This window comes from Cladophialophora yegresii, assembly GCF_000585515.1.
Source record: "Cladophialophora yegresii CBS 114405 chromosome Unknown aczIN-supercont1.2, whole genome shotgun sequence".
NCBI classification, from domain to species: Eukaryota; Fungi; Ascomycota; class Eurotiomycetes; order Chaetothyriales; family Herpotrichiellaceae; genus Cladophialophora; species Cladophialophora yegresii.
The window spans coordinates 207,071-233,111 of record NW_006913046.1 but is presented as its reverse complement, the minus strand read 5'-3'; the positions used below and the strand labels follow the sequence as shown (position 1 = coordinate 233,111).

The 26,041-nt window shown below is 55.2% G+C and overlaps 8 protein-coding genes across 8 annotated transcripts; 5 read left to right on the top strand and 3 right to left on the bottom strand.

Annotated features, from left to right (window-relative positions):
• Positions 1-73: 73 nt before the first annotated feature.
• On the top strand, positions 74-822 carry A1O7_02003 (uncharacterized protein; the record flags this gene model as incomplete). The annotated part of the gene is made up of 2 exons (XM_007756039.1): positions 74-533; positions 608-822. The coding sequence occupies 2 exons, from the start codon at positions 74-76 to the stop codon at positions 820-822; spliced, it is 675 nt and encodes a 224-aa protein (XP_007754229.1).
• Positions 823-1,697: 875 nt separating this feature from the next.
• On the bottom strand, positions 1,698-2,819 carry A1O7_02002 (uncharacterized protein; the record flags this gene model as incomplete). The annotated part of the gene is made up of 1 exon (XM_007756038.1): positions 1,698-2,819. The coding sequence occupies one exon, from the start codon at positions 2,817-2,819 to the stop codon at positions 1,698-1,700; it is 1,122 nt and encodes a 373-aa protein (XP_007754228.1).
• A 286-nt stretch (positions 2,820-3,105) lies between these two features.
• Positions 3,106-6,378, top strand: A1O7_02001 (uncharacterized protein; the record flags this gene model as incomplete). The annotated part of the gene is made up of 1 exon (XM_007756037.1): positions 3,106-6,378. One exon carries the CDS (start codon positions 3,106-3,108, stop codon positions 6,376-6,378), a length of 3,273 nt encoding a protein of 1,090 aa, XP_007754227.1.
• A 1,159-nt stretch (positions 6,379-7,537) lies between these two features.
• Positions 7,538-8,300, top strand: A1O7_02000 (uncharacterized protein; the record flags this gene model as incomplete). The annotated part of the gene is made up of 3 exons (XM_007756036.1): positions 7,538-7,899; positions 7,961-8,068; positions 8,123-8,300. 3 exons carry the CDS (start codon positions 7,538-7,540, stop codon positions 8,298-8,300), a joined length of 648 nt encoding a protein of 215 aa, XP_007754226.1.
• Positions 8,301-8,437: 137 nt separating this feature from the next.
• A1O7_01999 (uncharacterized protein) lies at positions 8,438-9,592 on the top strand (the record flags this gene model as incomplete). The annotated part of the gene is made up of 1 exon (XM_007756035.1): positions 8,438-9,592. One exon carries the CDS (start codon positions 8,438-8,440, stop codon positions 9,590-9,592), a length of 1,155 nt encoding a protein of 384 aa, XP_007754225.1.
• Positions 9,593-10,410: 818 nt separating this feature from the next.
• A1O7_01998 (uncharacterized protein) lies at positions 10,411-14,284 on the bottom strand (the record flags this gene model as incomplete). The annotated part of the gene is made up of 2 exons (XM_007756034.1): positions 10,411-12,160; positions 12,633-14,284. 2 exons carry the CDS (start codon positions 14,282-14,284, stop codon positions 10,411-10,413), a joined length of 3,402 nt encoding a protein of 1,133 aa, XP_007754224.1.
• Positions 14,285-18,661: 4,377 nt separating this feature from the next.
• Positions 18,662-22,105, bottom strand: A1O7_01997 (uncharacterized protein; the record flags this gene model as incomplete). The annotated part of the gene is made up of 1 exon (XM_007756033.1): positions 18,662-22,105. One exon carries the CDS (start codon positions 22,103-22,105, stop codon positions 18,662-18,664), a length of 3,444 nt encoding a protein of 1,147 aa, XP_007754223.1.
• Positions 22,106-23,197: 1,092 nt separating this feature from the next.
• Positions 23,198-24,998, top strand: A1O7_01996 (uncharacterized protein; the record flags this gene model as incomplete). Its single annotated transcript, XM_007756032.1, has 2 exons — positions 23,198-24,358; positions 24,408-24,998. Exons 1-2 carry the CDS (start codon positions 23,525-23,527, stop codon positions 24,996-24,998), a joined length of 1,425 nt encoding a protein of 474 aa, XP_007754222.1. The 5' UTR covers positions 23,198-23,524.
• Positions 24,999-26,041: the final 1,043 nt, after the last annotated feature.

Here is a 26,041-nt window from a genome sequence, read left to right as displayed (position 1 = left end):
CAAGAAATCAGGTCTACCTTGTCAACAACTACCCTCGTACACATCGACCGTCTCTTAATAAAACATATACAAGATGGGCCTCCGTGTCAGATTACGGAAAACGTTCTCCTACAACACGAAAAAGAATAGCATCTCGTCCCAAACAGGCCCCAACGGCGAAACCCTGTACATGGACCGTACCGATATCGAATACTACAAACCCAACGAGATTCCCAAGTCGAAGTACCGTGGCAGGGTGGATCCGGAACACCAAGCCTCCTTGCAAGCTTTCAGTCTTGCAGACGCATTTTCGTCAGCACGGCGGCGGAGTTCGTTGGCCCTGAGTGGCACATTCTCGCCTGGAGGGACGAAGAGCCAGAGCGCCGTTGTGAGCAGGACGCACAGCCGAGCGGCGAGCCGTAGGCCAAGTGTACATGAGCCCTCGGGCTTGAGGCAGCACAGCGAACTGGACGACGAGGCCAGCAGTTCGAGCAGCACGAGCAGGGAGAAGAGCGTCGCTGCCAGTACGATCCTCGACGCCGGCACGGCAAGCAGTACGTCTTTCCTCACCCTTCCTATGCCCCCACCACGGCATTGTGGTATGCATTGCTAACATTCATGATTGTAGCGTCGCTATCAGACCAACCAACCGCTGTCCCTTCCGCGCCCACCGAACAAGACAGGCTCGTCCAGCATGATAGTGGCATTGACATGGCCGGTCTGTCGAAGCAAGCCACTGCACACGATACTCCGTTCACGGTGGAAGAGCTGGAACAAGCCATGACGCGGGCGACCCTTAAGAACAGGTTTTCCGGCGAAAGGCGGATTGGTTTGGCCTTATGATGTCGCCGGGCCCGGTGCAATGAAATATGAATACGAAACTACGTGTACGACTGGAATGACTATTCTAAAAGACAGTTATGTCATGTTATGTCATGGTACCACCAGTACCTTATAGACGCATTTGAAGGTGTTAGGGCAAAGGCCTTGGGGGACTTATGGGCCGAGGGACTGGTCTGCTGGGGCCGTCAAGTTCGTAGTAGCGTCTGCTACTGACAGAGCACTACAATCCACAATCCAACAAGCGTGGATTACACAAAGGATTGTCACCGGAGTGGAGGCGAAAGCCTCGCCTCACGTTCTCTACCTTCGAGCATCGGCAACTCTCGTTCGCGGCCAAAACCCTAAGGAGCCCCCCACATATCCCTTATGCTTATAGTCCTGTGACTTCCCAGCCCTTTCGTAGCCGGAACCCTGTGTAGCCCTTCTCTCCACAGTACATGGCGTGCCAGAGATCACCAGATACGGGTGTATTTCCCTTTGCAGCTCAAATGCCCTATGATTCGGACGCCCTTTTCTTGTTGGGCTCTCGAACGAAGTCGCGGCTCAGCCCTCGATACGCTGGCGTCTTTCTGGCGTGATCACTGTAGCTGGTGCCGTTTGTAATCGCGCGGGAATTCTTCACCTTGTCGTGGCCACAGAGCGTGATGTAGCTGGCTTGGAGACTAAACCAGCTTGCTGGGGAATATCTGCGGATCCTTCACCGGCTTCAGAAATGAAGCTCACGACTTCTGTCTGAAGGAGTCGCCAATCCTGTCTGCAAGGATGGGACTTTGACACCAGTGTTGGCACCGTTATGGCCGTATTGCTTCGTTCACCCAGAATGGAGGAAACAGCAGATCAAGCTCGATCTCTGCACCTTTCCTCGCCCGGTGCCCTCAGTCGTCCGTATGGGTGACAGCCATATCAAGCACCTCGAGCCTCCCTCTTCCTTTCATTTCAGCTGCAATGAACTCGCCCAGAGACTTGAACGCGCCGGGCTCGACGAAACCAATGACCTCCCATTCTTCCCCTTGCACCTCCTGGCTCTCGACTTGCTCCACAAAAGACAGGATGCGGTCCTTGATCGCGCCCTTGGCTGCTCCAGCGTCGGCGTCTTCACCCTCTGTGCTGGGGGTCTTCGATTTTGCAGGCTGCTTCGCGATGTTTGTCGGACAAGTGATGCGTAGTCTCATGCGTGCTCGCATCACGGGGATGGGCTGCCATGCGATCAACGCGCGAATGGCTTCCAGGGCCTGTTGCTTGACTGATTTGGTTGTCACGACACCGGTCCACGTCGGCATGTCGCTCTTTTTGCCCCGGGGCGTGCCAGTTTCGGACTCGTTATCCTCGTCTGTCATTGGCGTTGCGCGCCCACTGGCCTCGCTCGATCCCTTCGGACCCGCAGCACCTTTCCTCGCACCCTCGCCAAGGTTCAATTTGCCGAGTTTATGACCGAGGGAATCTTGTGCAGGAGTATGGCCGCCTTGCTTCGAGAGAAGGTCCAAACCTTTCTTGATCATCCCTGTGGTGTAGACCCTCTTCGTCTGGGGATCGACAAGCCGTTGCGCGACTTCTTCCACGATTTCTTTCTCCATTCTGTCGAGTAATTCTTTGCGTTCATTGGCATTCACTTGGATCTCGCCCTTTTTGAGGATCTCCTCGATGATGGCATCCTTCCAGGACTTCTCGTCGTCCCCTTCGTCATTGGCGGCCTTGCCTTTGTTCTTCTTTCCTCCCTTGCTGCCCTTGGCTCCGTGGGACGACTCTTTGTCTTCCTTTTGTGATGTTATGGGCCACGCCTTGATGAGCTCGGCGTTAGGGGCTGTTTCGCCCTTGGAAGCGTTCAGGAAGATGGTGGGCACTTGCAGGACATTGTCGAGGTCGGTCTCGGTGCCGGAGCGGTATTCCAGCAGCTTGTTCTTGTAGCACGCGAGTTCAAAGCGCTTCTTGCCCTTCTTGTAGCGCACCAGGGAGACGTTGGTCAGTTTGATCTGGTTTGCGGGCTGTTGGATCGGCATCGTGAATGTGGCTGCGGCCGAGTATGTACACGGCAGAGAAGTAGAACAGCGGGCAGACGAGAATATTTGGACCGCCGCATGTTGAGTCACTGGCTCTGGGTCGGTGTCGGTGGCTGTTCACCATTGGTTGCTGCAAACGCGGAGAAAGTGACGGTGACAATAAATTTTGTTGGAGAAACGCAGCGTCGTCGCCGAGTCGCCTCTAGATCGATCAATTGATCACTGACTCCTGCGCATCTTGACACTCACTCTCGCGTTGTAACCGGTCCTTATCGCCCTCTGTAGGATGCTAGCTTCGCGAAGCCGTGCCGGCACCCTATCAAGATCGCGGTTGCCATACGTCTGCCCGGCATGTCAGAGCACTGCCCTTCTGGCTGCATTCCTCCTTTCAAGTCGACATGAGAGACGGGATTGTCGCCAAAGACGGTCCTTTACCTCTGTCGATCGCCGCTCTGCTTCGGTCGTAACCTCTCAGCTATCGCCCGACCGAGCCAACTCGGCCATCCGTAACCACTTGAGGGCTTGGGCGGTGAAGAATCAAAAGAAAAAGCAGCAGGAAGCAGAAAATGCCGAGGGCGATTCCAACAAGCTGAAAAGATTGGCCGCGTTGCCCAACTCGCTGTTCATCGAAGAAGCAAGCTCTACTGACGATACATTGGTCGACGATGAAGCCGCTGCAGGGGATGATCTGGTAGAACCCTGGGAAGATGGCGTACAGGCTGGCTGGCACGAGACCTACGCCCCAGGCGATGTGATCTGGTGGCGACCAGGGAGGCATACCACTTTTGCAAAACCCCAATTGGCTCTCTACCTGGGCGCTTTAGGGTGGCAGCGTCAATACATGCTGGGTGATGGCCGCTGGGTTGTTGAAAAGGCCCGTGGCCAGGCAAGTCCAGCCTTCAAGAACTTTGCATCGAAAAAAGAAGTCGATCAGATCCGACAGCACCTCCCAGTCAAACCTCTAGAGACGAGCAAGAATGACTACGACATGCCCTTGGGATACAGCTTTGCGGGCGACCTCCCTGCTGCCGCCGCTGAGCCTTTGATGGAGCGCTTCGCCCAACTCGCCGAAGCCATGTCAACTTGGCGCCGTGAGAACCTCGCTCTCCTGGATTCTCTCTATGATCGCATCGCAGATGAGGAGAGGTACATTGCACTCCAATTCCCAGAAGTCGTCACCAAGTTCTTGGGTGTTGACTATGACAAAGTCCCTCCCGCGGCCCTCCTCACCATATTTCGCACCTTGCAACGAAAGCTGGTGAGCGTCGTTGCCATTCGCAAGCAGACTTATTATCCCTCAGCCACGGTCACCTTTACCCCCAAGAGACTGGCAAGGAGCTTCGACCAAGTCTGTGAATGGGCTCGAGAGTACCAAGAAGCAGCTGCTGACGCCGCCATGGGCAAGAATGTCGCCGCTGCTCTAGAATCCAATCCTCTGTCAGCGTTCGTGGCCAAAGCACGTCGCATTATCCTCAAAAGCCGTGCTCTTCGCTCCCCAACCACCATTGGCAGTCTGGGTCCAAGTTCTATTCAGGGCGGCATCATAGATGGCAAGGTTGCTCGCCAAGACAACGAAGAAGTCTTCACCGAGAATGACAGGATGTTTATCGCGTTCCTCTGGGATTGTTACATTCGGTATCCCTTCCCAGACAACAATCGAAACATGGCTATCGCCTCCTTGCTTCTGCGCGCCGTTGGCGCCTACCCGAAACTCCGCTTGGATGCCAATATGGGTCGCTTGTTACTGCAAGAGTTGGGTATCTTGCCCCCCTGGTTCCTGCAGTCTGATCACAACATTACCCTGGAACTACCACACGGCAGGGCTGGTCCGGAACTCAAACGGGTGTTCAACGAAGCTTCCGAATTCTGTGAAGACTCCGGGATAGCGAGTACATTGGACCCTCATGTTCTCGGCGACTCCATGGCGTCCCTGCGTCAAGACTTGGGCGACCTGCCGGTCTACTGCATCGATACAGGTGAGGCTGTCGTGAGAGAAGACGGGTTTTCCATAGAACCCAATCCCGAGATTCCTGGCACTTATTGGCTTCACGGCCACACTGCGCATCCGACAGCTTTCATTGGTCCGGACCATGTCATGGCGCAGCGTGCCCGGATGCTCACGCAAGGCATTTTTCACCATGGCCGGCTCGCACGTATGCTCCCGGACAAATTCTGCTACGCCTTGTCCCTACGAAGTGGCGCTCCCGCACTCACGGTCAGCACTCTACTAACAGAGGAAGGTAATGTGTTGGATATCAGGGTACGGCCGACCACCCTGAGGAATGTCATTTTCCTATCTGATCCCGCCGTGGAACACGTCCTCGACAAGCCAAAATACGAGGCGGCGACTATATCCTTGGGCTTCAAGGGAGCAGTTAATTTCGAATCGCTACAACAAGCCAAGCCCGCGGATGTAGACACGGTAAAGAAATACCTCCCTGACATCCAACTGTTGGAGAAGCTGCTCCTTGCTCGCGAGGAACGTCGCAAACAGGAAGTGGCCGTGGTCCCAGATTGGGAGATCCAGGGCAGTCTTTCCAGCATGAGTTATGCCTACATCTTTGGTAGCCAGTATGACGAGGATGACCTGTTTCGCAGCCGACAATACCAGGGTGATCCTGCGATGAGGATCAAAGTGAGTCGGTACATGCGCATCAACCGGGTGTCAGAAATGGGCAAGTATGTCACGGTAACGGCTCTGCTGGGGGATCTTATGTCGGAATCCGCGGCCAAATGGTTCAGCGATCGTAACATGCCGGCCGTTTTCTTTGGTTCGTCTTACGCACCGGACTACCCTCCCGAAAGACTGAACAACCTGAAGCGGGGCGAGAACGCAGATTTTCCCATGGGCAAGTTCTCAACGACGGCGATCGAACACGTCCACAAGAACCACAAGTCCCATCTTTGGGTCAGCAACCCTCTTCGACGCTATCCGGATCTCATGGCACTTTGGAATGTAGACAGCTACCTACGGGCCGAGGCTGCGGGTCTGGTCGGCCCCGGTCAATCTGCTGACAAGCTGGACCTGCCCATTACGAGGGAAATGTGTGAAGATTTCATAGCCACGGCCGGACCCAAAATGTATCAATGGGCCGTTCAGCTGTCACGAACGGAGAGGCTACACTGGGTCATCCAAGCGCTCTTCCGAGCCTTTCATTTCAAGGAGCTGGAACTGCCCGAGGTCTGGGATCTGCATGTCAGTTCGGTGGTGCCTAACAAAATCCGGCCTGACGACTCGGGGCTTCGAGGCGTGCTCCTCCCTTTCCAAGTCTTTGCCGTCGTGCTGGCATCGAAAGAGGGCTGGGAAAAGGGGGCCAAGAAGCGGTCGTTCCTGCCCGTCAAGCTGGAACTTGTCGACATAGACAAACAGATGCTTGTGGTCCGTGTGGTCGGTCCGCCCAGCGACGACTATACGCAACGGGGGCCGATCGACCTTGCTCCCAAGCAAGATGAGAGTCAAGAAGATGGTGAGCTCGCAGACCAGCTGGTTAGGCCTGACAAGCCTTCCTACAAGGAATTCAATTATGTGAAGGACTCTGCCTCCCCCGCCGCAGTCTGATCGGTTGGCGGTGACTGGGTGGACCAGGACACTGGAGTGGACTGCTTCGCCCAGTACAATGGAGGAGCACCAGGATGGGTTTCCTGTCAGGACCTCTCGGTGTCGGCACATGCAAGCTTCGCTAGCAGCAACGAGGAACTTCGGGTTCAGGTCGGAGCTCTTGTGTAATATGTACGAATACACATATCACAGCCCTTCGCGCTGTGTCTCCTGAGGCACCTTCCATTCATGACCTCGGCAGTTCATACCCTGTGCTATGGTCAAGCTCGCCATGAAAGAATGATAGCCACAAGTTATGGTGCGCAGCCTCGTGAGGTTAGCAAAACGTTGCCCCCAGGCGTCTAATCTCCCTGTCTTGTGTTTCACGTTCTGATCTGACTGCTCCCATCGTCGGAGATTTCGCGTCAAGACACTAGCATTGTAGATTGTCCCGGTCTTCAGTCGTGGTATGGCGCAGCCAGCATGGTTGCCAAAAGTGGCGTGGCTGCTGCCGCAGGTGGCACGGGTCTAGATCGTGCCCTCTAGAAAACACGTCGATCTGGGCAGCTGTCAGCGTCACTGCATACTCCGTACCCGCTCATTAACAAGCAGATCCCTTCAACGGCTCGAAAATGGGCGGATACCACTGTTCCAGAATCTTGCCCACCACCGGTAGACCGACGCACGGAGATGAGTCCTGACTATGTTGCGCGTTCCCGCACGCCGTGCTCGGTTCCCCAGATGGCGTTGCAAGCCAGAGCTGAGCCTGCCGTCCCACGCCTTTCTCGTCTGCATCACGCACCTTCAAATCCCACGATTTGCGGCTGCCCTCAGCCCGCACGGGCTCTCAAAGACCTCGACAAGCCCGCGCCTGTCTCGGTGACTGGTCACGTCCACGCCTCACATGCAGAATGCTTCGACAACCCAATTGAATATGAAGGAGAGGGTCGGCGGGCGTTCAGCTGAGCGCAATGGCCACATTTGTATCACAGTCTCAGCCAGCCTCGATCTTTCCTGTCATCCATTCTGCTGCACATGCCCGTTTCTCCTCGTGCCATGGTGCTAGCATTGCGAAGCTACGGCCCCGTGGCCAAAGGGCGTATAAAGTCATGGTTTGGTCGAGAGAGTGTTTCTCACTACGGGAGTCTCAGAACCTTTGACATATTGTCACATCTTCGAAATGAGCACGGAAACGAAATCCCTCCGCACGGCATACGCAAAGCATATCTTAAACCATCAGGTCCTCAAGACCTTGAACAAAACCAACAAAACACTCTATGGCGCGCTTCCTCGGGCGCCTGAGCTCCCAGAGGATTCTGACAAGCCGTACGAAGGTCGCATTTGCATCATTGGAGCCGGCGCCGCAGGACTCTACACCGCAATGATGCTGAAATTCCTGGGCATCACCAATGTCGACATCCTTGAGGCCAGTGACCGGGTCGGTGGTCGCTTGTATACTCAAAGCCTTTCCGGTGGGGACGATTACCATAACTACTACGACGTGGGCGCCATGAGAATTCCAGATATCGCTTGGATGAAACAGTAGGCCTCTGCCTCCGACAACTCAACTCCATGAAATGATGGCTGACGCGATCGCGGACAGTGTTCTCGACTTCATCGACCTTCTTGGCCTGACGTCTAGTAGGCAAGAATATGTGTACAAGAACGACGATGTTCCAAGTTCTTACTATTACCGAAGCAAGCCGGCGGTGTAAGGCCACGTCTCATTGAACCTAGCATGATTGAACCCGCTTACGCTTCACAGCGATCCGAAGTTCGAAGAGTTCATGGATCAACTTGTCGGTGGCTTCACTCAGAGCTTCGGCCCTGCCTTCGCGGAATGGCTGACCACCACCAACAACGACAACTACTCGACACGGAGTTTCCTCATGGCGGGACCGCAGGACCCTAAGTGCCCTAAACACAGTGCTCCGATCCCTTAGTAGGTGTTTCCGCAATCAGCCATCATATACAAGTCCGCTCACGTTGTTGCGAACAGTTTCAGCTACCAAGACACAGCAACTGCCGAGCTCTATGATACGTGAGAACTTCCTCTCCCATTCCCTCTCATCTGCTCACCATGGACAGCTCCACCGGCTTGTTCGACCAATCTATCACCGAGACGGTCATAGATTATGCCGACTTCCAAGCCGCAAGGAACAGTAAATGGTGGCGTGTCGATGGTGGTATGCAGAGAGTGGCCGAAGCCATGCAAAGCCACTTACTCTCGACTGACTGGCCCCAGCCTGGCTCAGCGGCAGTCAGGGTAACGACCCAGTCTCCCGTGGCAGCTATGTCGCATGACAAACAGGCGAAGAAGATGAACGTTACTGTCGCAGGTAAGCCACCTGTCGCCTACGACATGGTCTTCAACACCACGGCCATGGGCCCCTTGCAACGAATGGATCTTTCCGGTCTGGAGCTCCCCGACAAAATCCTGACAGGCATTCGATCTTTGAGCTACGATCGAGCCACCAAAGTCGTCATCCGCTTCACGAAACCATGGTGGCATGCGGCCCCTCCACCAGAAATCTACGGCGGCGTCTCCCAAACCGATCTCCCCATCAGCAACGTCATCTACCCTTCGTGGAACGACGGGCCCGACAAACCGGCCGTGCTGATGGTTTCGTACGCGTGGGCCCAGGACGCGACGCGCCTGGCGTCGCTGGTGCCGGATTACACGGTCGTGCCGCCCAAGAAGGACGAGCCCATCGTCACCCTCTGCCTGCAGAACCTGGCGATGCTGTGGAAGGGTCGCATCCCCTCGCAGAACCTCTTCAAGGACCTCTCGGACATGTACATGACGCATCACGCCTGGGCGTGGGAGAACGACCCGTACACCGGCGGGGCCTTTGCGCTGTTCGGGCCCGGCCAGTTCAAGAACGTCTACCCGGACTTCCTCTGGCTGCAATGTGAGGGGCGCTTTGCCATGTGCGGCGAGGCCCTCAGCGCGCATCACGCGTGGATCGCCGGCGCCTTTGACAGCGCGTACCTCAACATGTACCTGTTTCTGGCGGCCAATCGCCGGATCAAAGACATCGACAAGCTTTACCGTTCCGAGTGGTTCGGGGCCGGCAAGGACGCACACTCGGAAGAAATGGACGAGGTCTTGATGAAGCACATTGTCGCTCTGCAGTTTCCGAATCAGCAGGACGGTGAGAGTAACAGTACTGCAGGCCAAGCTACGAGTAGCCGAGGGAACCAGCAAATTCCGATCAGGGAGCATGTCGGGTGATCTATTCTAGGCTCCTAGTTGTCCTCGATATGTTCGGCGGGAAGGCACCGCATCTCGAAGGACCAGAGAGCGGTCAGACTGATGAATAGATGACGATCCCTTCTACGCAGTACTGCAGGTCAGAAGTCTTATGCGAACTAAGTTAGCCAGGTCCATCTATCACATACACGATTAGCAGAACGAGTAACGTGTGAAGAGCAGAGTGAGCAAAGTCCGAAGAACAGAGTGAGCAAAATGCGGAAAGCAGATCCAAGTAAAACGCGCATAGCAAGGTGAGCAACGTGCGAAGAGCAAAAGAGCAGAGTGCGGAAAGTGCGAAATCACAGAGCAAAGAACGAGCAACTTGAAGCAGAGTGCGCCCGGAATCGTCTGCATTTGTCCTTCTTGACTGACTGGCTGGCTGGCCTGGGTTGGCCTGGGCTGGCCTGACCTGGAATCGGACTGGACCGGTTGGGAGTGTTGAGCTGAGCTGAGCTGAGTTGAGCTGAGCTGCTGCACGGAGTAAGTAGGCTGCTATTACTTCCACTTGGGAACGATAACAGCTTCGTGGTTTGCGCATAGAGTAGCATGCTGTCTTAGGCTCCGTGGCCTGGCGTCCGTCTCTGATAAACCCTTCCAGTCCGACCTCCTCTAGCTTTTCCCCCCTTCACATGTCCGTGGGCTGGAGTTTGATATTGTATTGTGTGCAATGCTTGTGTACAAACTGACGGCCGTTTGTCGGTGACCTGGGGCGTGATATGCATTCTTCTATAACAAATGATTGCCACCGCAGATAGACACACAGATACCACTGCCCGTCCAGGAGTCTCTAGATCTCCCTACCATATCTTCTTGGGATCCACCTCGACCGTTTTGTGCTTCGCTCCATCCAACTCCTCCACCTCCGGTAAATTCTCCACGTCAAGATGTTCATACACGGTGCCGCTCTCCGCCAACGAGTCCGTCACGACCTTCATGTACGCCAACACTTTTTCCTCCGTCAACCGTCTCCCCACGATCTGCACCGCGATGGGGAGCCCCGCCATTTCCTGGGCGTCGTAGTACTTATACGCGCCCCTCTCGATGCCGTTGGCGGGCTTGAACGGCGTGGGTAGAGCATCCTTTTGGGCATCGACTGTCGAGACCGGTATGATGCCCGCGGAGTAGTCCAGCAGGTTCCACAGGAATGTGTATCCACAACTGCTCACCGCCTCCTTCATGCAGCCGTGAGGCAGCGCGGGCGTGGCGTTTCCGGGGCACAGGATGAAGTCAAAGTTTTGGTCCGGCGCATTCAGCCAACTGAACCACGTCTCCCTGAATTTCTCCCGCTTGGCGACCCATTGCCAGTTTTCAAACGCCGAAAGAGGGTGGAAGTACCGCAGTATTTGGGCCCAGACGGGGTCACGCTTGATGTATTTCGTAAAGAGATACCACAGGTACTTGACGGGACGAGGCAGACCCATGTAGAAGTTGATCTGTGCCGCTCCCGGATCGTTGTTCTCTCCTGTGCGGAAGAAAGATTTGAATGTTTTGCCGCCGTCGGCGCAGAGGAGGGTTGCCGCAATTTGAAGGCCTAGGGCAGGCGTGGCAGTCGCAGGGAAGGAGGAAACGGGAATCGAGACTACTTGGTGCCCTGCGGAGCGGAGGGCGGAGGCTGTCATGTCGAGTCCGCGCGCGATGGCCGGTGATGGGGTGCACACGCCGTCTGTGGCCATCAAGCCGATGCGGAGGGGTTTCTGCTCCAGCGCGGTGTCGTAGACCTCCTGTCTCCAGGGTATCGGGTGGACCGTGTAATCCACTTCCCAGGGTTTCATGCCGATGAACGCGCGGGTGAAGTAGGTCAGGTCGTCCAGCGTCCTCGCCATGGGAGAGAAGACGCTGGGGATTCCTTCCTGTCCGGGCATGGACGTATTCATGCCCACCTTCGGCCATCGTCCCGTACTGCATCGTAGAGAATTGATGCCACTCCACGCAGCAGGGGCGCGGACTGAACCGGCCACATCACTCCCGATACCAATTCGGCTCCCGTTCAAGGCAAGCAGAGCTCCTTCTCCGCCCGTACTCCCGCCGGGCGAATACTTCGGATTGTGCGGGTTGCGACACACGCCCCACAAATCATTGGTACTCTCAAAGCTCAGCAAGGTGATGGGCAATGCAGTCTTGACATGTGGTATCGCGCCGGCCCTCTTCAGGAGCTTCACCACGACTCCATCTTCAGCGTATGGTTTGAACACATTCCGCGAATATCCGACGCTGACATCGAAACCGCCCACGGCAATGCTATCCTTTAAAGAAACAGGAATCCCCGCAAGGGGACCCTTCAGATTCACCTCTTTCTCATCCCTAGCCCAAGACTCGGCCTCTGGGAGAAGCAGCTCGGTCACACAATTGGTGCGCGCATGTGCAATGGACGTGGTCTTGCCGTACGTCCTTAGAATATCGATGGGCGACAAGCTGCCGGATTGGACGTCGCTGACCAGCTGGGAGATAGGCGCAGAGAGAATGGACCGTTGTGAGGTTGTGAGAGGCCCTTTGTACGGGTCGGGAAGGGAGGCGAAGCGGGCGTCGCGCTGACGCTGTTTGATCACGCTTTGGGAGGGTCAGTTCAGGCTCTGCGCAGCGTGGTCAGAGTGTTTCTTACCAAGCCCGACGATGCTCGAAGTAGTCAAATGGGGGATACATCTCGGCGGCCTACATGGTAAATGTCGGCAGAGGCCGGGGTATAGTCGATCAATATGTGTTGAGCCGTGGATGTTGCGGTTGCTATCGAGAGGAGAAGAGCGACTGTCTGCGTCCGACGCCTCGGCTGCGCCTTCTGCTTGCGGTAATGGTATAAATTGCCCGGGCTGGATCGGAGATGAGATGTGCAATGGACACGAGATGAACATGAGTGGTATGACATGGATCTGACAGGGACAGGATGAACATAAGATGGATATAAGACGTGGTATATAAGAGAGTCCTCTCTCTCTCTCTCTCTTCTCTCTCTCTCTCTCTCCACCTTGATCGTGGTCGCTAATAGTACATTGACTCGTATCATCAATTCAATCAATCGCCTTACGCCCAGCCCCAATGATGGCCATGCCCATCGCCCGTAAACGGTCCTGTGGTGACCAGAGTTGGAGCCGATACATGAATCGGATGGTACTCGATGATGCCTTCATTCGTGATTGTCCCCTCATAGTAGTGGCCTTGACTGGACTGTTCTTCTGCAGCATTCTGTGCTGCTTTGGCCACGATCGTCTCCATCGCCACCTGCGACGGCCTCCTGGACGGAGGCAGACTTCTGTTGTGCTGCTGTTGGTCGCTGGCGGGGGAAGGAATCCTCAGTTGAGGCATTGACTGGCGCCTTGCCAGAGCATCGGCCTGCTGGTCACGTCCGAAATGTTGTCCATGATACTGTGCAGTTGTGTCCATCGTCCATGGGCTTGTTGGTAGGGCCAACGGAGGGTGAATGTTGTGATACATGGGCTGCAAATTGCCCTCGAGGGCAGCATTCCCACCGGACTGGAACTGATACTGCCACCAGTCGTCGTACAACGGCGGCGCGTACACCATTGGCGGATGTACCCAATGGTGAACTGGATGGCACTCTTCCATGTTGTTAGGATGACTCGGCAGTAATTCTGTCTCAAAGTACCCCGCCTGCTCAGTGAAGGAGGATGCCGCACTTTGTGGATGCGGAAACGGCGGTGCTTCAAAGCCCTGAGATGTCGAGGCCTCCTGAGGAGGCGTAGACGTTGCGCCATCAAAAGACACCGTCTGAGGATAGGAATGATCCTGACCCACAGCCCAGCTTGGGTTCTGTTCGGATAAGTCGAAAGCTACTGGCCCGGCGCCAGTCCTTGGTCTTTTCCGGCGCCGAGAATTTTCTGCCAGGTTGGACTTCTTGGTGCGTTTGAGTGCCGGAGCGTCACTGCTCTCTGTTCGCGCAGGCGGCGACGGCCGAGGAGCCGAGGGTTGCGGGACGTTGGCACTGTCCGCGTCTGCACCATCAATCGGAGCTGCCGTAGTCGAGGCGGCTCCCGTGGCGCCGCTGGGTTGCTGGGCAAGCTCCTCGATTCCTTCTAGGATCCTGTCAAGTGCTTCTGCGGCTGACTCGGCAAGTCCGGAGGTTTCTGCAGTGTCCGCAAGGTCTCTGAAGATCTTCAACCCGTTTTCGATGCGCTCCCTGTCTGTGTCCACGTCACCGTCTTGTCGGAGTTTAGCAATGCCCAACATGGAAACCGCACAGAAGAGTCCGAAGCATCGTGGCCAAGAAGAAGCGGTACCCGTCGCGTCCAGCTTGTAAGCGTAGTCGAAAATGTCAATGGTCGATCGTAGACTCCCTAACAGATCTCTATAGTAGGTCTGCGCAGCCGACTTGCGCAAAATCTGCAGCCGTCTTGATACCGTCATTTTGCGGGATATCGTCCGCAGGATTTGGCAGTAGAGAATCATCAACACCAGTTGGACATCGACGTGATGTTGTGCCACAGCAGATAGCGTGGCGGCTGACAGTCCACTTCGAGGTAAAGGCGGCAGCTCTGACCAGTGTTGCCGGAGCCGAGTCAAGTCAGAGTCTAACTGCCTTTTCCTGTCCTCCCAAAAGGTGTCTCCATCATCTGCTGCCTGGTGGACATGGTTCAAAAGTTCCGTCATAAAAGCTGTGAAGTTGAGCACATGGTGCTCGACGCCATCTCCTCCTCGTTCCTGCTCTGAGAGTCTGGGCATGGGGACACGGTGTGATGGGTCGATGCTCGGTCGGCGACCAAGTAGAAAGCTGAGCTGGGTGTCGAGTTGTACCAATAGCCACCAAAGATGGCGGCTGGGTTCTGGGTCAGGCAGGTGGTCCCGCGTCGATGCTGACTTGGCATGTTCTCTCACTGAATATGATTAGCTGGGACTGCCAGTCGAGGCAGGCATGGTCATGCTTACACCCAAAGAGCTCTGCATCTCGGACAAGGCTCGCAAACGCCGACCAAGCCTGGGTAGCGTGCCCATTTGCGAGCAGGTCTCGCACAAAGCAGTACTTCCCAAAAAGGGGTTGGAGATGAGGTGTAAGTTGTGAGCTGAGATCATTGTCTGTTCGCTCGGCCGTCACCGGATACGATGCAGATACAGTTTCGGGTGGTGGATCCTCCAAGCCGAACATTTGTACGCAGTCCATAGAGTCTATAGAACGCTTTGACTGTCCTACAGCAGGAAATAGTTCCTTGAACTGGAGGAGGTTAGTAAAATTTAGCAAGATGGCAGATGGTCGAAAACATCAATCCTTACCTCGTTCACGCTCCGAGCCAGCGAGAACATGCCATAGAAATCGTCATGCGGACCGGCAACGACATGAGCCCGGTCCTCTGTGTCTTCTTCAGTTGACCCCACCGTCTGTTGTCGGCCGCTAGAAGTGGAGGACCTTCCGTGCTTCGAGGTTAGAGGTGAGCCTTTTCCGCGCTGCCATCGTTGTCAGCAGTGTCCTTGGGAACAGTCTCAGACTTGAAGGATACTGACCACATCGCTCTCACGGTCACGGGGAGGCGTATTCAGATAGTAACAACGTGGTTTCTGTCGTTTCTTCAAGCAGGTTGTACAGGGCATGCCTCCGAAACACTATACCGTGGGTTAGTGGTACCGCTCTGTGCTTCCGAGACTCAACAACATACCTTGGACTTGCTGTCACGGCACGGTTTGCAGGAGTTGGCGCGTCGCCTGGCTCGGAGATGAGAAGGCGGTGATGAAGTGAGAGATGAATATCGAGGTCGAGGGCGAGATACATGATGAGATGGCGGACCCGGTGAATGTCGTAGTAAAGTCGAGGTTGACATTTCCATAAGTAACATTCAGCCTCCTGGGTTGAGCCACCAAGTTCTTGCCATTGACCCAAGCATCCAACGGCAGTGTATGGACCTTTGTGTATCCGAGGTCTCCAGCAAGGTTAGAGAGCACGACAGGCCAAAAATCCTGAGTCGGGTGCCGCTGGAAAATAATATCAGCAGGTAAGAATCGTTGGCACAGAGTCGTCTCCCTTTCCCCAATGGCCTCACGAGCCAGCGCACAAGACAGATATTCGGACAGTCAACGGAACGCCCCCAATAGGAAATTCGACGCTGATATACCAGGGACTCGATTCAAGTAGATGGTGGAGTTCGCTTTGATGTCAAGGAACTTCGCCCACAGCGATATGATCACGATGACCCGATGAAGGGATATAACAACAGGGATCCCGGACATTCCAGAGCGCAGCCGGAGAAGCTGCTCAGGACTATTTGCAATAGAGCAGAGCGCAATATGTCGAAAAAGGTGCGAGGTGGAGTGATGTGACTTGGCCAATGGCTACCAGATCTCGGAGCTCTCCAGGATGTTTGCTCCAGGCCGTGTGCCAATCAGTGTCAATATCTGGCTGGACGAGCTCTCGGGATTACAGCAAGCAATCAATCGAGAGGAGCCAAGCACGGCGTGGATGGAGGCTTCGAGAGAGTGTTGAGGGAAATGGACCCGGTGGAATTCACCCCACAGCGCCACATCTTTGCCCACTTTGTCCACTTCGCACACACTAGGTCGGATTCGAGATGGAGCTCCAGCCCAAGGCGCTGGAACTGCCCGGGGTTGCCTCGAAAAGCGCAAATGCGCCTGTCCAACGAGGGACTAGAAGGCTGGCGGACTCGGTGCTCGTCAGAGCTGGCAGGCTGCTAGCCGGGTGACATCTACGTGGTCTGCATTGGTCGGAACTTTGACCAGTCTCAAGGGGGGTGCAAGGCCGAGGGGGGTGATCAAACAAGCGAAAAATGGTTGCATATCCTTGTATCTCGTGGGCTGCTCGGCGCCCCGGCCGACAGTCTTTCTGAGGCCACGAGTCTGAGAAGTGCTCGACACAAAACCACGAGCACTTTTGCCTTTGCGGCCAGAGAACAAGCCGCCTGGCATCTCCCACAATAACCCAGTCCAGAGGACCCTTGCTTCTGGCGGGCTGATAAAGATGGCTGCTTTCCAAATAGTAGCATGCAGAGTAGGGCTGGCCTCGGAGCGTCCCGACGGACTGGGAATGGTCTCCTGAGTACGGCGCCGGCGGCCAGGACTGGAGTCACAGGCTGAGAACAGGCAGGCTCTGACACCGAGAGGGGTAACGACAAGCGACCAGGGGAGGGAGATAGACGAGAGATCAAACCCAGATCTTGCTCGCTACGATCCAGAGCTGCGGGCTCGGGATCGATCCTTTGGGGTTGGTCGACGAGGACTTTCATGCCCGTGATCGCCGAGAGAGCGAAGATCTCGACATCGATTGGCCGCAGCAGCGCAACTCAGCTAACCTGCGGCATCACTCAGCTTCGCTAGGGCTTTACAGGTCTCAAAATGCAGGCCGCTATTGCGCGGGAGCCCGGGCCTAAGCTGCCGCGGCGACCTCGACAAGTGCCTAGCTCGCCACTAAGCAGTCGGATCCTGCATGACCATGGGCTGCACTGGAGACTGGGCAGGCTAACCACAGGGGAAGCAGCAGGCGCGTCCCTAGCCTCAACTCTGCCTACGTACACGGTAGCGGGTGTCGTGGATATGCTCCGGGATATCACGGCCAGCATGGACTGATCGGTCGCTTGGGCCCGGCCCCCTGTGGAAGCCGATAAGGGTTGCGGATTTGTCACGCAAAGAGCCTCGAGGTTCGTCCCAACACGCGGCGGTTTACGTACTCGTGCACTTGGGGGCGCATGTTATTGCCTACTCCGAGGGTGGAGCAGCAGGGGCGTCACATGGCACCTTCGCCTCATGTTTCGCACGCTGGTAAAGGAGCTGTCAGGGCTGTCGACAGATCTCTTGACCTCGGCCGTCGATGAGCGGTCGATCTGTCCCTTGGTGGCACACGAGGAGAGAAAATCACCCATAATTAGGAGAAGGAGCATCATTGTAGAATCCCTCGTTGGTGCGCCTCACTTCCTGGTAGCCGAGGTTCGTGGGTGAGATCGTCGAGGTGATCGCTGGGCATGAGGCATCACTCCATGACAGTGACAGCGTGCCGCTGCCAGGGCCTTGTCGGGATCATCCACGATGAGGCGAAAGTCAATTGCTTCATACGGTGCTGCACAGCTCGCAAGCCGCCAGAGCTGAATCATGCGGCTCGAGTCGATGGCCGAGATTCACCACGTTCCCGACCAGGTGACGCGCTGTGGGCATGGGTCGAAATCTCTAACCATCACCAGAAAGGCAGGTCTTGGAGGCGGCCGAGCGATCTCGTATCTGAGACCTCCAGACCTCCTGGGCAAGGCCTGTGGTATGAATCGCGACCTGTCAACGCTGACTTTGAGTTACATCTGAACGAAAATTTGCAATTTGGGATTTATTTCGTCGTCGAGACTCTCGTGTTACGAGGTCAATCTGGAACTCCCGCAGAGGTAATCAAAGGCACACAACGTGGATGCCGACCCAGCTCGTTGGGACTCCCGTTTATGCAATGTACCTTGTGCTTGGGCCACGAGGTGGTGGCTTGCGCCGCGAGACCGCCTATCACTTGGAATCAGCCTGTCGGATGTCTGGACTGCGAGTCTGTAAGGGCAACCGGAGTCTTTTACATGGTGGCCGTCGCGCCGTGCTGCCTCTTTGGTCCGTCTCGTCTGTGTTGCAGCGCAGTAGAAGACGTCGCAGCCGTGGACCCGGTTACACAAGAGGCTTGTCGCGGTAAGGGTTCCTCTTGAAGAGCAAGTGTTTGAAGGGTGGGAGGCAAGTGCACATCGAGAATGTGCTCTATTGTTTGTGGTCGAAGCCAGGCTCACTTTCGAATTAGATGTTTCCACTTGCTTTGTGCGGCTCTGCACAGCCTGACACAGATGATCTTGGCTGTGCTATTCATTACATGCCAGACTAGAATCTGCTATACCATGTGATCCCTCAAAAGTTCCCTTCCATATTCATAAGGGCCCGGACGCCGCGCTAAACAGTTGTCAAGAATGATAAGATCTGCTCACATCTGCAACCTGTTCGCAGCCTCTGTGTCAGATAGGATCTGTGCCAAATCGTCGCGGGTGCCACCAGTATCCCATCAATGATAAGCCCTTGGGTCCTCCGCGAATTCATATCATTGGAAATAATCTTCGACCTCGTTATCCCCATGAGCGCCCACTTCCTTCCTCAATATTGCGGCCGCCCATGGATCTCTGCGGCACTTCCCTCGAACTCGGGCGAATCTGGGCTGTAGTGGATGTTGTCGCTTGCTCTATATTGGGGGACGAATCCCATATTTGACGGTCTATCGTGGCGTAAATCGGCCCCGTGAGCTCCTAAAGCCGAAGAAGCTGCATGCCGCAGCTGATTCGTATAGGATGGTTGCTGGATCGGGACGTTTTCATCAGCATCCCTTAATACGCTTGACGTAGCCGATTCTCCGCCGGTTGAATACCGGTGGTTTCGTGATGGCGCCGGCTGCGTGTTCGCAAAAGGAAGGCGACTGGCATTGAGAGACTGAGCAGGACCATGGTACTGCTTCGGTGCACCTCGGGGGGACAATGCGGACGTGACAATCCCTCTGTCCTGGGAGCCTCCACCCGACTGTCTTCTCGAACTCTTTCTAGGAATGGCGGGAACCGCGGGAATGTCTCTGTCTCGGACACTTGCTTGCTTTCCGCGAGATTTTCTGGATGTCTCAGAGCCAATCCGGCTGGGCAATTCAATTCCACCCACGGATTCTATCAGTGGCAATGATGGCGGCTTCCCCGACACAGGGTCAATGGGACTGATTGGTTCTTCGCTGTCACTGTCGTCAAGAGAAACGTCGTCGTACACACTTTGGTTCTGACTTTGTCTTTGCGCCTGGCGCTGAGGTGGTGGTGACATAATTCTAGTGCTGTTTCGGTCAGCCCGGTCTTCGTCCGTTGCTTGCACATCGTCGTGGTAGGGCTCTAGTGGCTGACTCTCCGGGACTGGAGTTGGTGGAGGGAAGAGTCCTGGTGGCGGAGCCCGAGCACTGCGAACCACTTCGAAGCCTTTGTGCTTCTCTTTGGTCTTGCCACCAACCAAATTTTTGAACCACCCAGTCGCGGTAGAAACTGGTCCGGTGGGGTCGGCTGGGCCAGTCTTGAGTTTACGAGTTCCGCTTGACAGGGCGCCGCCACGAACACCATAGTAGAAATCCACTTCCCGGACAGCATAGTCTGTTTTCGTTCTCGTCAAATCGCTGGGTGTTTCTTCCAGATCGTCGTTCTCCAGAGGCATAGGGGTGGAGGGGCCTTCTCCTGCGTCGTCTTCGACGGCTGCTTCAGTTGTAACCGCGCCCTTGGATGGGGTTTGCGCCAGGGTCAAGTCTGGTCGATTGAGCGCGTCCATCGTGTTCCTTCGTGGTGGTCGGTAGTATGGATCCTTTTGTTCCGCCTGCTTCTGCAGTCCGACGATTCCACTCAACGATCCAGCACCGCTCAGCCGTCCCGAGAGCCGCCTCGAGCCTCGGACGGACCGGTCCGGACTAGCGACCCCAAGGGCACGGCCGTCAAGGTTCTGGCTGATCTTGTTAGTCATTGAAGGGCTGTCGAGCAAGACGCCTGAAGCAGCCGAGGCACTGCGCGATCGGGTTTTGGCCATTTGCAACTTTTGGTGATCATGCTCCATGGCGCTGAGCATGGCAGCGTTCGAAGACATGCTATGGCGCTCCTGCGTTGCACGGCGGGGCACCCGCCGCGATAATTGTCGCATGCCGAATACCTTGTTCAATCCGCCCCTCGTCGCGGCGCCGGTCTCCTCGTCCCGTCCACCCGCACCAGCCAAACGGGCTATGACCTCGACCAGCGTCTGCACGGCATTCAGGAAGAACCCAAAAACCATGGTGCATGCATGGATGATGAGAATGGCATATCCAATCCAACCTCTGGACGCGTCTCCGACCCCCAAGGAAGGCACAAAAGCGATTGACAGGAGAATGGTGATGAGTCGAATGACCGAAAAGCAGGTATGATAGATGTTCATAGAAGTCGCCGAGGGAAAGGGTCGGAAGGCATTGATCGTTAGAATCAGGACAATTTCGCTTATAGCGAGAAGCACAAGCTGAGCGATCCCAGAGGGCTGAACTGCGCCGATAGCAATGCCGCGGACAAAGTTGACAAGGAGAGGCGTCAGCGCAAAGGTAGCGGCGTCATCGCAATAGGTGTTGTACAGAGGCCCGTAGGTAAGAACCATCAAAAGGTCGTCAAAGAGGAATGAGCGTGGTCTGGTTTTGATGAACAATCGCAGCAGCCAGACTGTAAAAGCGACCACGACGACCAGTGACACTGCTGCAAGTGCCACCGAATAGGCCGGGCCCTTTCCGGCAATTAACAGCTGGTAGAATGATAGAGACGTCAAAGGCAGCAAGAAAAAATTCATAACCAGGCGAACAACATTCCCGGCAGTGAAGGGTCCATTTTTGGAACGAAGGTCTTCTGGCGGTTCGTTCTGAAGCTTCCGATAAACCCAGCGGACTGCGAAGCCGAGCTGGGTCAAAACTGACACTGCGACAACGATGACTACCAGCCAGATGATCATGTCGACCCATATGTCCTTGTCGGAGGTCATGCCTACGAGTTGACTCATTCGGTCCAAGCCGTACGTGGTGCCGTTGCGATACTCATATACCCCATCTACCACAGTCTGTGTACCGTTTCCACCCGTGGCGAAGCTCTCGTTGAACATGAGCGAAGACCATGCGACACGGCTGACGGCTGGCTGATAAAATCCAGGATAACTCAATGAAAGACTGCCAGTCAAGACGACAAACTGAATATACTGCAGACAGTCTCCAAAACCCGGAGTGATCAGTCGAAGCAGGTCTTCATCGCGGCCGAAATTGCTGCTCCAGTGGAAGAGGTCCGTCGAACCCCATGGGCTCACAATGGCAGCCGCAATCGTCGCCACGCCCACCACAATCAAAACCACAAGCGGTAAGTATCTTAGGATAGCTTTAATGGAGTCTCCTAAGTCAGGGGTAATCGTGACCGAGACACAACTGTAATATTGGCCTTGCACGTCGCCCGACTGTACCCGTATAGTTGCTTGAAGTGATGCGAAGGCGTAGCTGGAGAACAGGTCCTCGGCTACGGAAAAAGCTGGCAAAAGGCCAAGTTCGGTCCTGTTAACATAGAAGGCAGGTCCGAGTGGGCAGGCGCCTTGAACGACAGAATCGCAGAACCTGGAAGGGTCGGCGTTCCATGGAGTGTATCCTAGAAAGTTGACGCGCGTAAAGAGGGTTGTGTACTTGTTGTTCTCTTCGCTCAGGTCGGGGATTTTGCCAAATGTGTCGTTCGGGTTCGACCACGACGGATCATCAGGAGCAGGGTACGGCAGCTCGGTGGCCTTTCCGGTGACATTGCCATATATAGTGATGTTCAGGTGGTGTCGATTCGAGCCGGACGAGCTATTGAAGGTGGCCGAGACGTTGAACGGGTCAAACTGGAGGATGCGCGGACTCGAGTTGACTATGCTCCCATCCAGGCAGTTGCGGAAGTCGACGTGGGCAGCTTCAACCAAGGCTCTGCAGCTGAGGAACAGAACGAGAGCGATGAAAAGGGACCATTGCCAAACCAGTCTGTGATCACGCCCAGTTGTTGCCATATCTGGGCTGTTGATCTGCCTGTGCTTGTCCTCGGTTATGATCACTTGCTCTTAGTTGCCCATATTTCTCAATGCGCTCGGCAAGACCCCAGCAACAGCGCAGCGTCCCAGTCGCAGATGAAGTAAATGTACTCGTCCGCTTGTTTCTATTCAATCGCGGCGGAATCGCAGGCTCAATGGTAGCGAAACGGCGAGCAGACAGTGGAGGCTCTCGACGTTGACCGCAGACGGGAGGCGACGAAATGATTGGAGGAGTGTCTCGGGTCTGTGAGAGGTTTTGATACAACGGCGCACAGCAGAAACGACAAACAGATTACTTGGAAGCGCTGGCAGAAGCGAAAACGAAATCGGAAGAAGCGAAAGTTAGCACGTACGGAAGCAAAACAGAATATGCAGCAAGTTGTTGAGATGCGATGATGGGCAGCCAGGGTGAAAAGTTCGCATCGGCAGCGGTGCAATGCTTGAGAGGCTGTGTAGGCCCAATCACCAATCAGACGCGTGCTTGTTCCGGGCGTGTCGCTAATGTTTGGGCAGGTCTCAGTTCCTCGCTGTCCTATTTCAGGGCCGCCCACTACATCATTGTTGGTTAAAGAGGCTAGTCTTCGGTCTCCCTCGTACTCTCCGCTCCTCCTCGTACATACTGCGAGCAAGGCTTTCTCAGACCTGAGACTGCCGCGGTCCTCCGTATTCCCGGGCAGCGACGAAACTACTCAGTATGATCAGGCACGGCCGCGCCCTCGTGCTGGATAATGTATACTAAATCGTCTCTGCTGCTGGCTTGCTGATTTCTAACCCATCCAACCCCTCTCATGCCACCCTCTTGGTTCTCCAACGGCGAGCCGCGCTATCGCTGTGACATGTTTATCCGCCACCAGACTGACACGTGCCTCAGTCTCGACCTCATCTCTGCCTGACTGCCAGGTCAACTTGACTCTATTGCCATCTCTGTTCCCTTATTCCGACAACAGACAGGACATGTCTTCTCCAGAATCTAGCAGCTCTTCAACCAGCTATGATTCTGACCGGGTAAACCCCCAGGGCCAGCGCCGCCATGACTCTTCACACACGTCAAGACGATCGGAGACGAGTAGGGACTCGACAGCTCAGCGGCCACTGCCTGAACTTCCTCTACCCAGACCGCCCGCTGCACAATCGAGCCACAGTAGCCATGTGCTGGCTGGCATTCTGCGAGACCGCCCTCTTCCCCTCCCTTTGGCCCCCGCCGAACAGACTACGGAAGAACGGAGGCGAAGTATCATCGCTTTGGATCGCAAAAGGAGGCTGACGAACCCAGCATTGTATGAGGAAGGCAGAAGAAGAATCAACAGCGGAGGCTGGAATGATCGTCGGACCAACTTTGATGCTTATCGCTCAGATGGTCCGTCATCACCTCGCCGTCCTGCGTCTTCCGCCCCAAACATGGATCGACCGCTTCCTGAGGTTATAGACTTGACAAGTTCCTCTCCTCCCACTTCCGCGCCAGAGACACCTCGACCCAGGAGAGCAAGCGGAAACTCCTCCGACAGTGCCAGACGATATGTTGTTCCCCAGTGGCAGCCAGATTCGGAGGCCACTGAATGTCCCATTTGCAAACGCCCCTTCACCTGGATGTTCAGACGCCATCATTGCAGGAAATGTGGGAGAGTGGTATGCAACGACTGCTCGCCACACCGCATCACCATCCCTCGCCAATTCATTGTTCATCCGCCCGGTCCTGATACGTTTACTTCACCAAGCGATCCTGTCAATCGCCGATCGCTTACGATCGGCTCTAGTGAGGACGAGTCGTACGACAATAACCTCAGTTCACATCATGTCGGTGCTTCAGTGCAGCTGGAAGGAGGAGAGAAGGTGCGCCTGTGTAACCCTTGCGTGCCGGATCCTCAACCTGACCCGTTGCCGAATTACCCTCCTTTCATTCCAGATCATCCCAGTCGTGGAGCCTCCTGGGAGGCGGGAGGTCGCCACGGCCCTGGTATGAATCATGCAGTCTCGTCTGAGAACAGACCAAGAGGATTTTCTGCTGGGTTGGAATATCCAGCTCGCAATATGGGCGCTGGAAGCAACCCATATCTGCACCAATATCATCGTTCAATGGGAGCGATCCAACCCGTCTATCCCACCCCCGACCCTAGGGGCGATGGTTCCAACTTGTTTGACTCCTATCGTGGCCAGTCGTCTCCTTCCAGGTATCGTATGCTTGGACCGCCTTCCGCTCTTAACACGCCACTGTTTTCTGGTCCTTCTCTGAGGGTAAGTACTTGCTACACTAGCGGCGCAAACTTGTACTAATTAGCGCCAGGACCAACCACCTCATGATACAAGACTGTCCTATATCCGGCCACGTCCTTCTTATCCCGAGAGCCGTCAGCCTCGAGACGAGCCATTTGGCATCTCCTTGCCATCACAGCGGCCTCACCCTCGACCCCTGCATGAACTCACATATAGCCCCGCGGTCCACCGACCACGTATGAATGAAAACGACATTTGCCCGGTGTGCCGTCACGCGTTACCGCCCTGTGGACCTGACGGCGATGAAACCGCCCGTGAAGCACATATAATGGAATGCATCCATGCGCGTGACCCCTCGTATCACGCCGACTCGAGCAATACGGCGGCAGCAATTCGACTGGCCGGCAGTGCATCAGAGGGAGCTTCGTCGTCGCAACATCCACATCATCAACGGCTTAATATGCTTACCTTCACAGCGACCGAGAAGGACTGCGTCGCACAAGAAGATGGCCAAGTTCAAGAATGTTCTATCTGCATGGTCGAGTATGATGTTGGCGATGAGCTAGTCAGGCTTGAATGTCTGTGCAAATTTCACAGAAGCTGTATCATGGAGTGGGTTGAACGGAAAGCCGAATGCCCAGTGCATAAGCTTTTAGGATGAGGCGGATGCATTCGAAACGACCGAGAACCATAGAGCGTGGCGTCCCGGATAGTCTTTGCTCGTCACACCGTGATGATCTGATTTGCCTGATGATTGATGGTCCGATATGAAACGACTTTACGCCTCTTGAAGTGGGTTCATTCTCGGTGGTTTCCACGATTCTTATTTATACCGACTCGTCGAACTGAAGCTATTGTAGCAGCCCAGTCCACGGAACAAGGCTCATTCACGGATGGGTCTTTTCACTTCAAGCGGATTTGAGAGGGAGATGGGCACATGCACTTACCACGTTCTTTCTCCATCCAGCTCTTTTGGTAACCAGCGAGATGATGCATAATGAAAGTGCCTTTCTGCGATCTGCTGCAAGGAACCGCTTTGCCATCCCGAAGATGCTGCAGAATCTACCCTGGATCCATGCAACTCTAGTGCGCGGAAGGCTCTATGTTGATCGAGCAAAATATCCATAGTCTGGTCCCAATGAGAACAAGGGTATATTGAAGCGCAGCCAACCTGCGAGTCTAGCAACAGCCACTGTCTTCCTGAACACCTTGCGTCTTACAACGTCACGACCTGAGATTGTCTCTCCTATCATCCGGGCATTGAATTCCATGTCTATTTGACTTTACTCCCTGATCTGTCTGTGTGTCCGGCCTAGAAGAAGCAAAGCGGTACGTCAGCTCCTGCAATGTCCCTGCCATGCTCGTGTTCACCCATCGCGATGATCTTCCTCGCTGGCATAGGCTTCCTCTGCCCCTTCGCAAATCAACGCACACCTGGACTTAGTGCCATATCTTCTGCTGGATGTTCGCTGATTACCTGACAAACACGGTCACCGTAGGAAGAAAGACAAGTTCAACGCCGAAATCTTGAATTTAGCCCCGCCGTGTCTTTCACAGCCCCAACGCTGAATTCGCCGCACGCATTCAGTAGAGATTGGCAAAGGAGCACGACGCCCTCCAGAGGATGCCGCCATTAGTCAAGGCAGGTGATATTAAGGAGACGCTTCAAGCACAGGAATTACGGATGCTGCACGAGAACAGAGC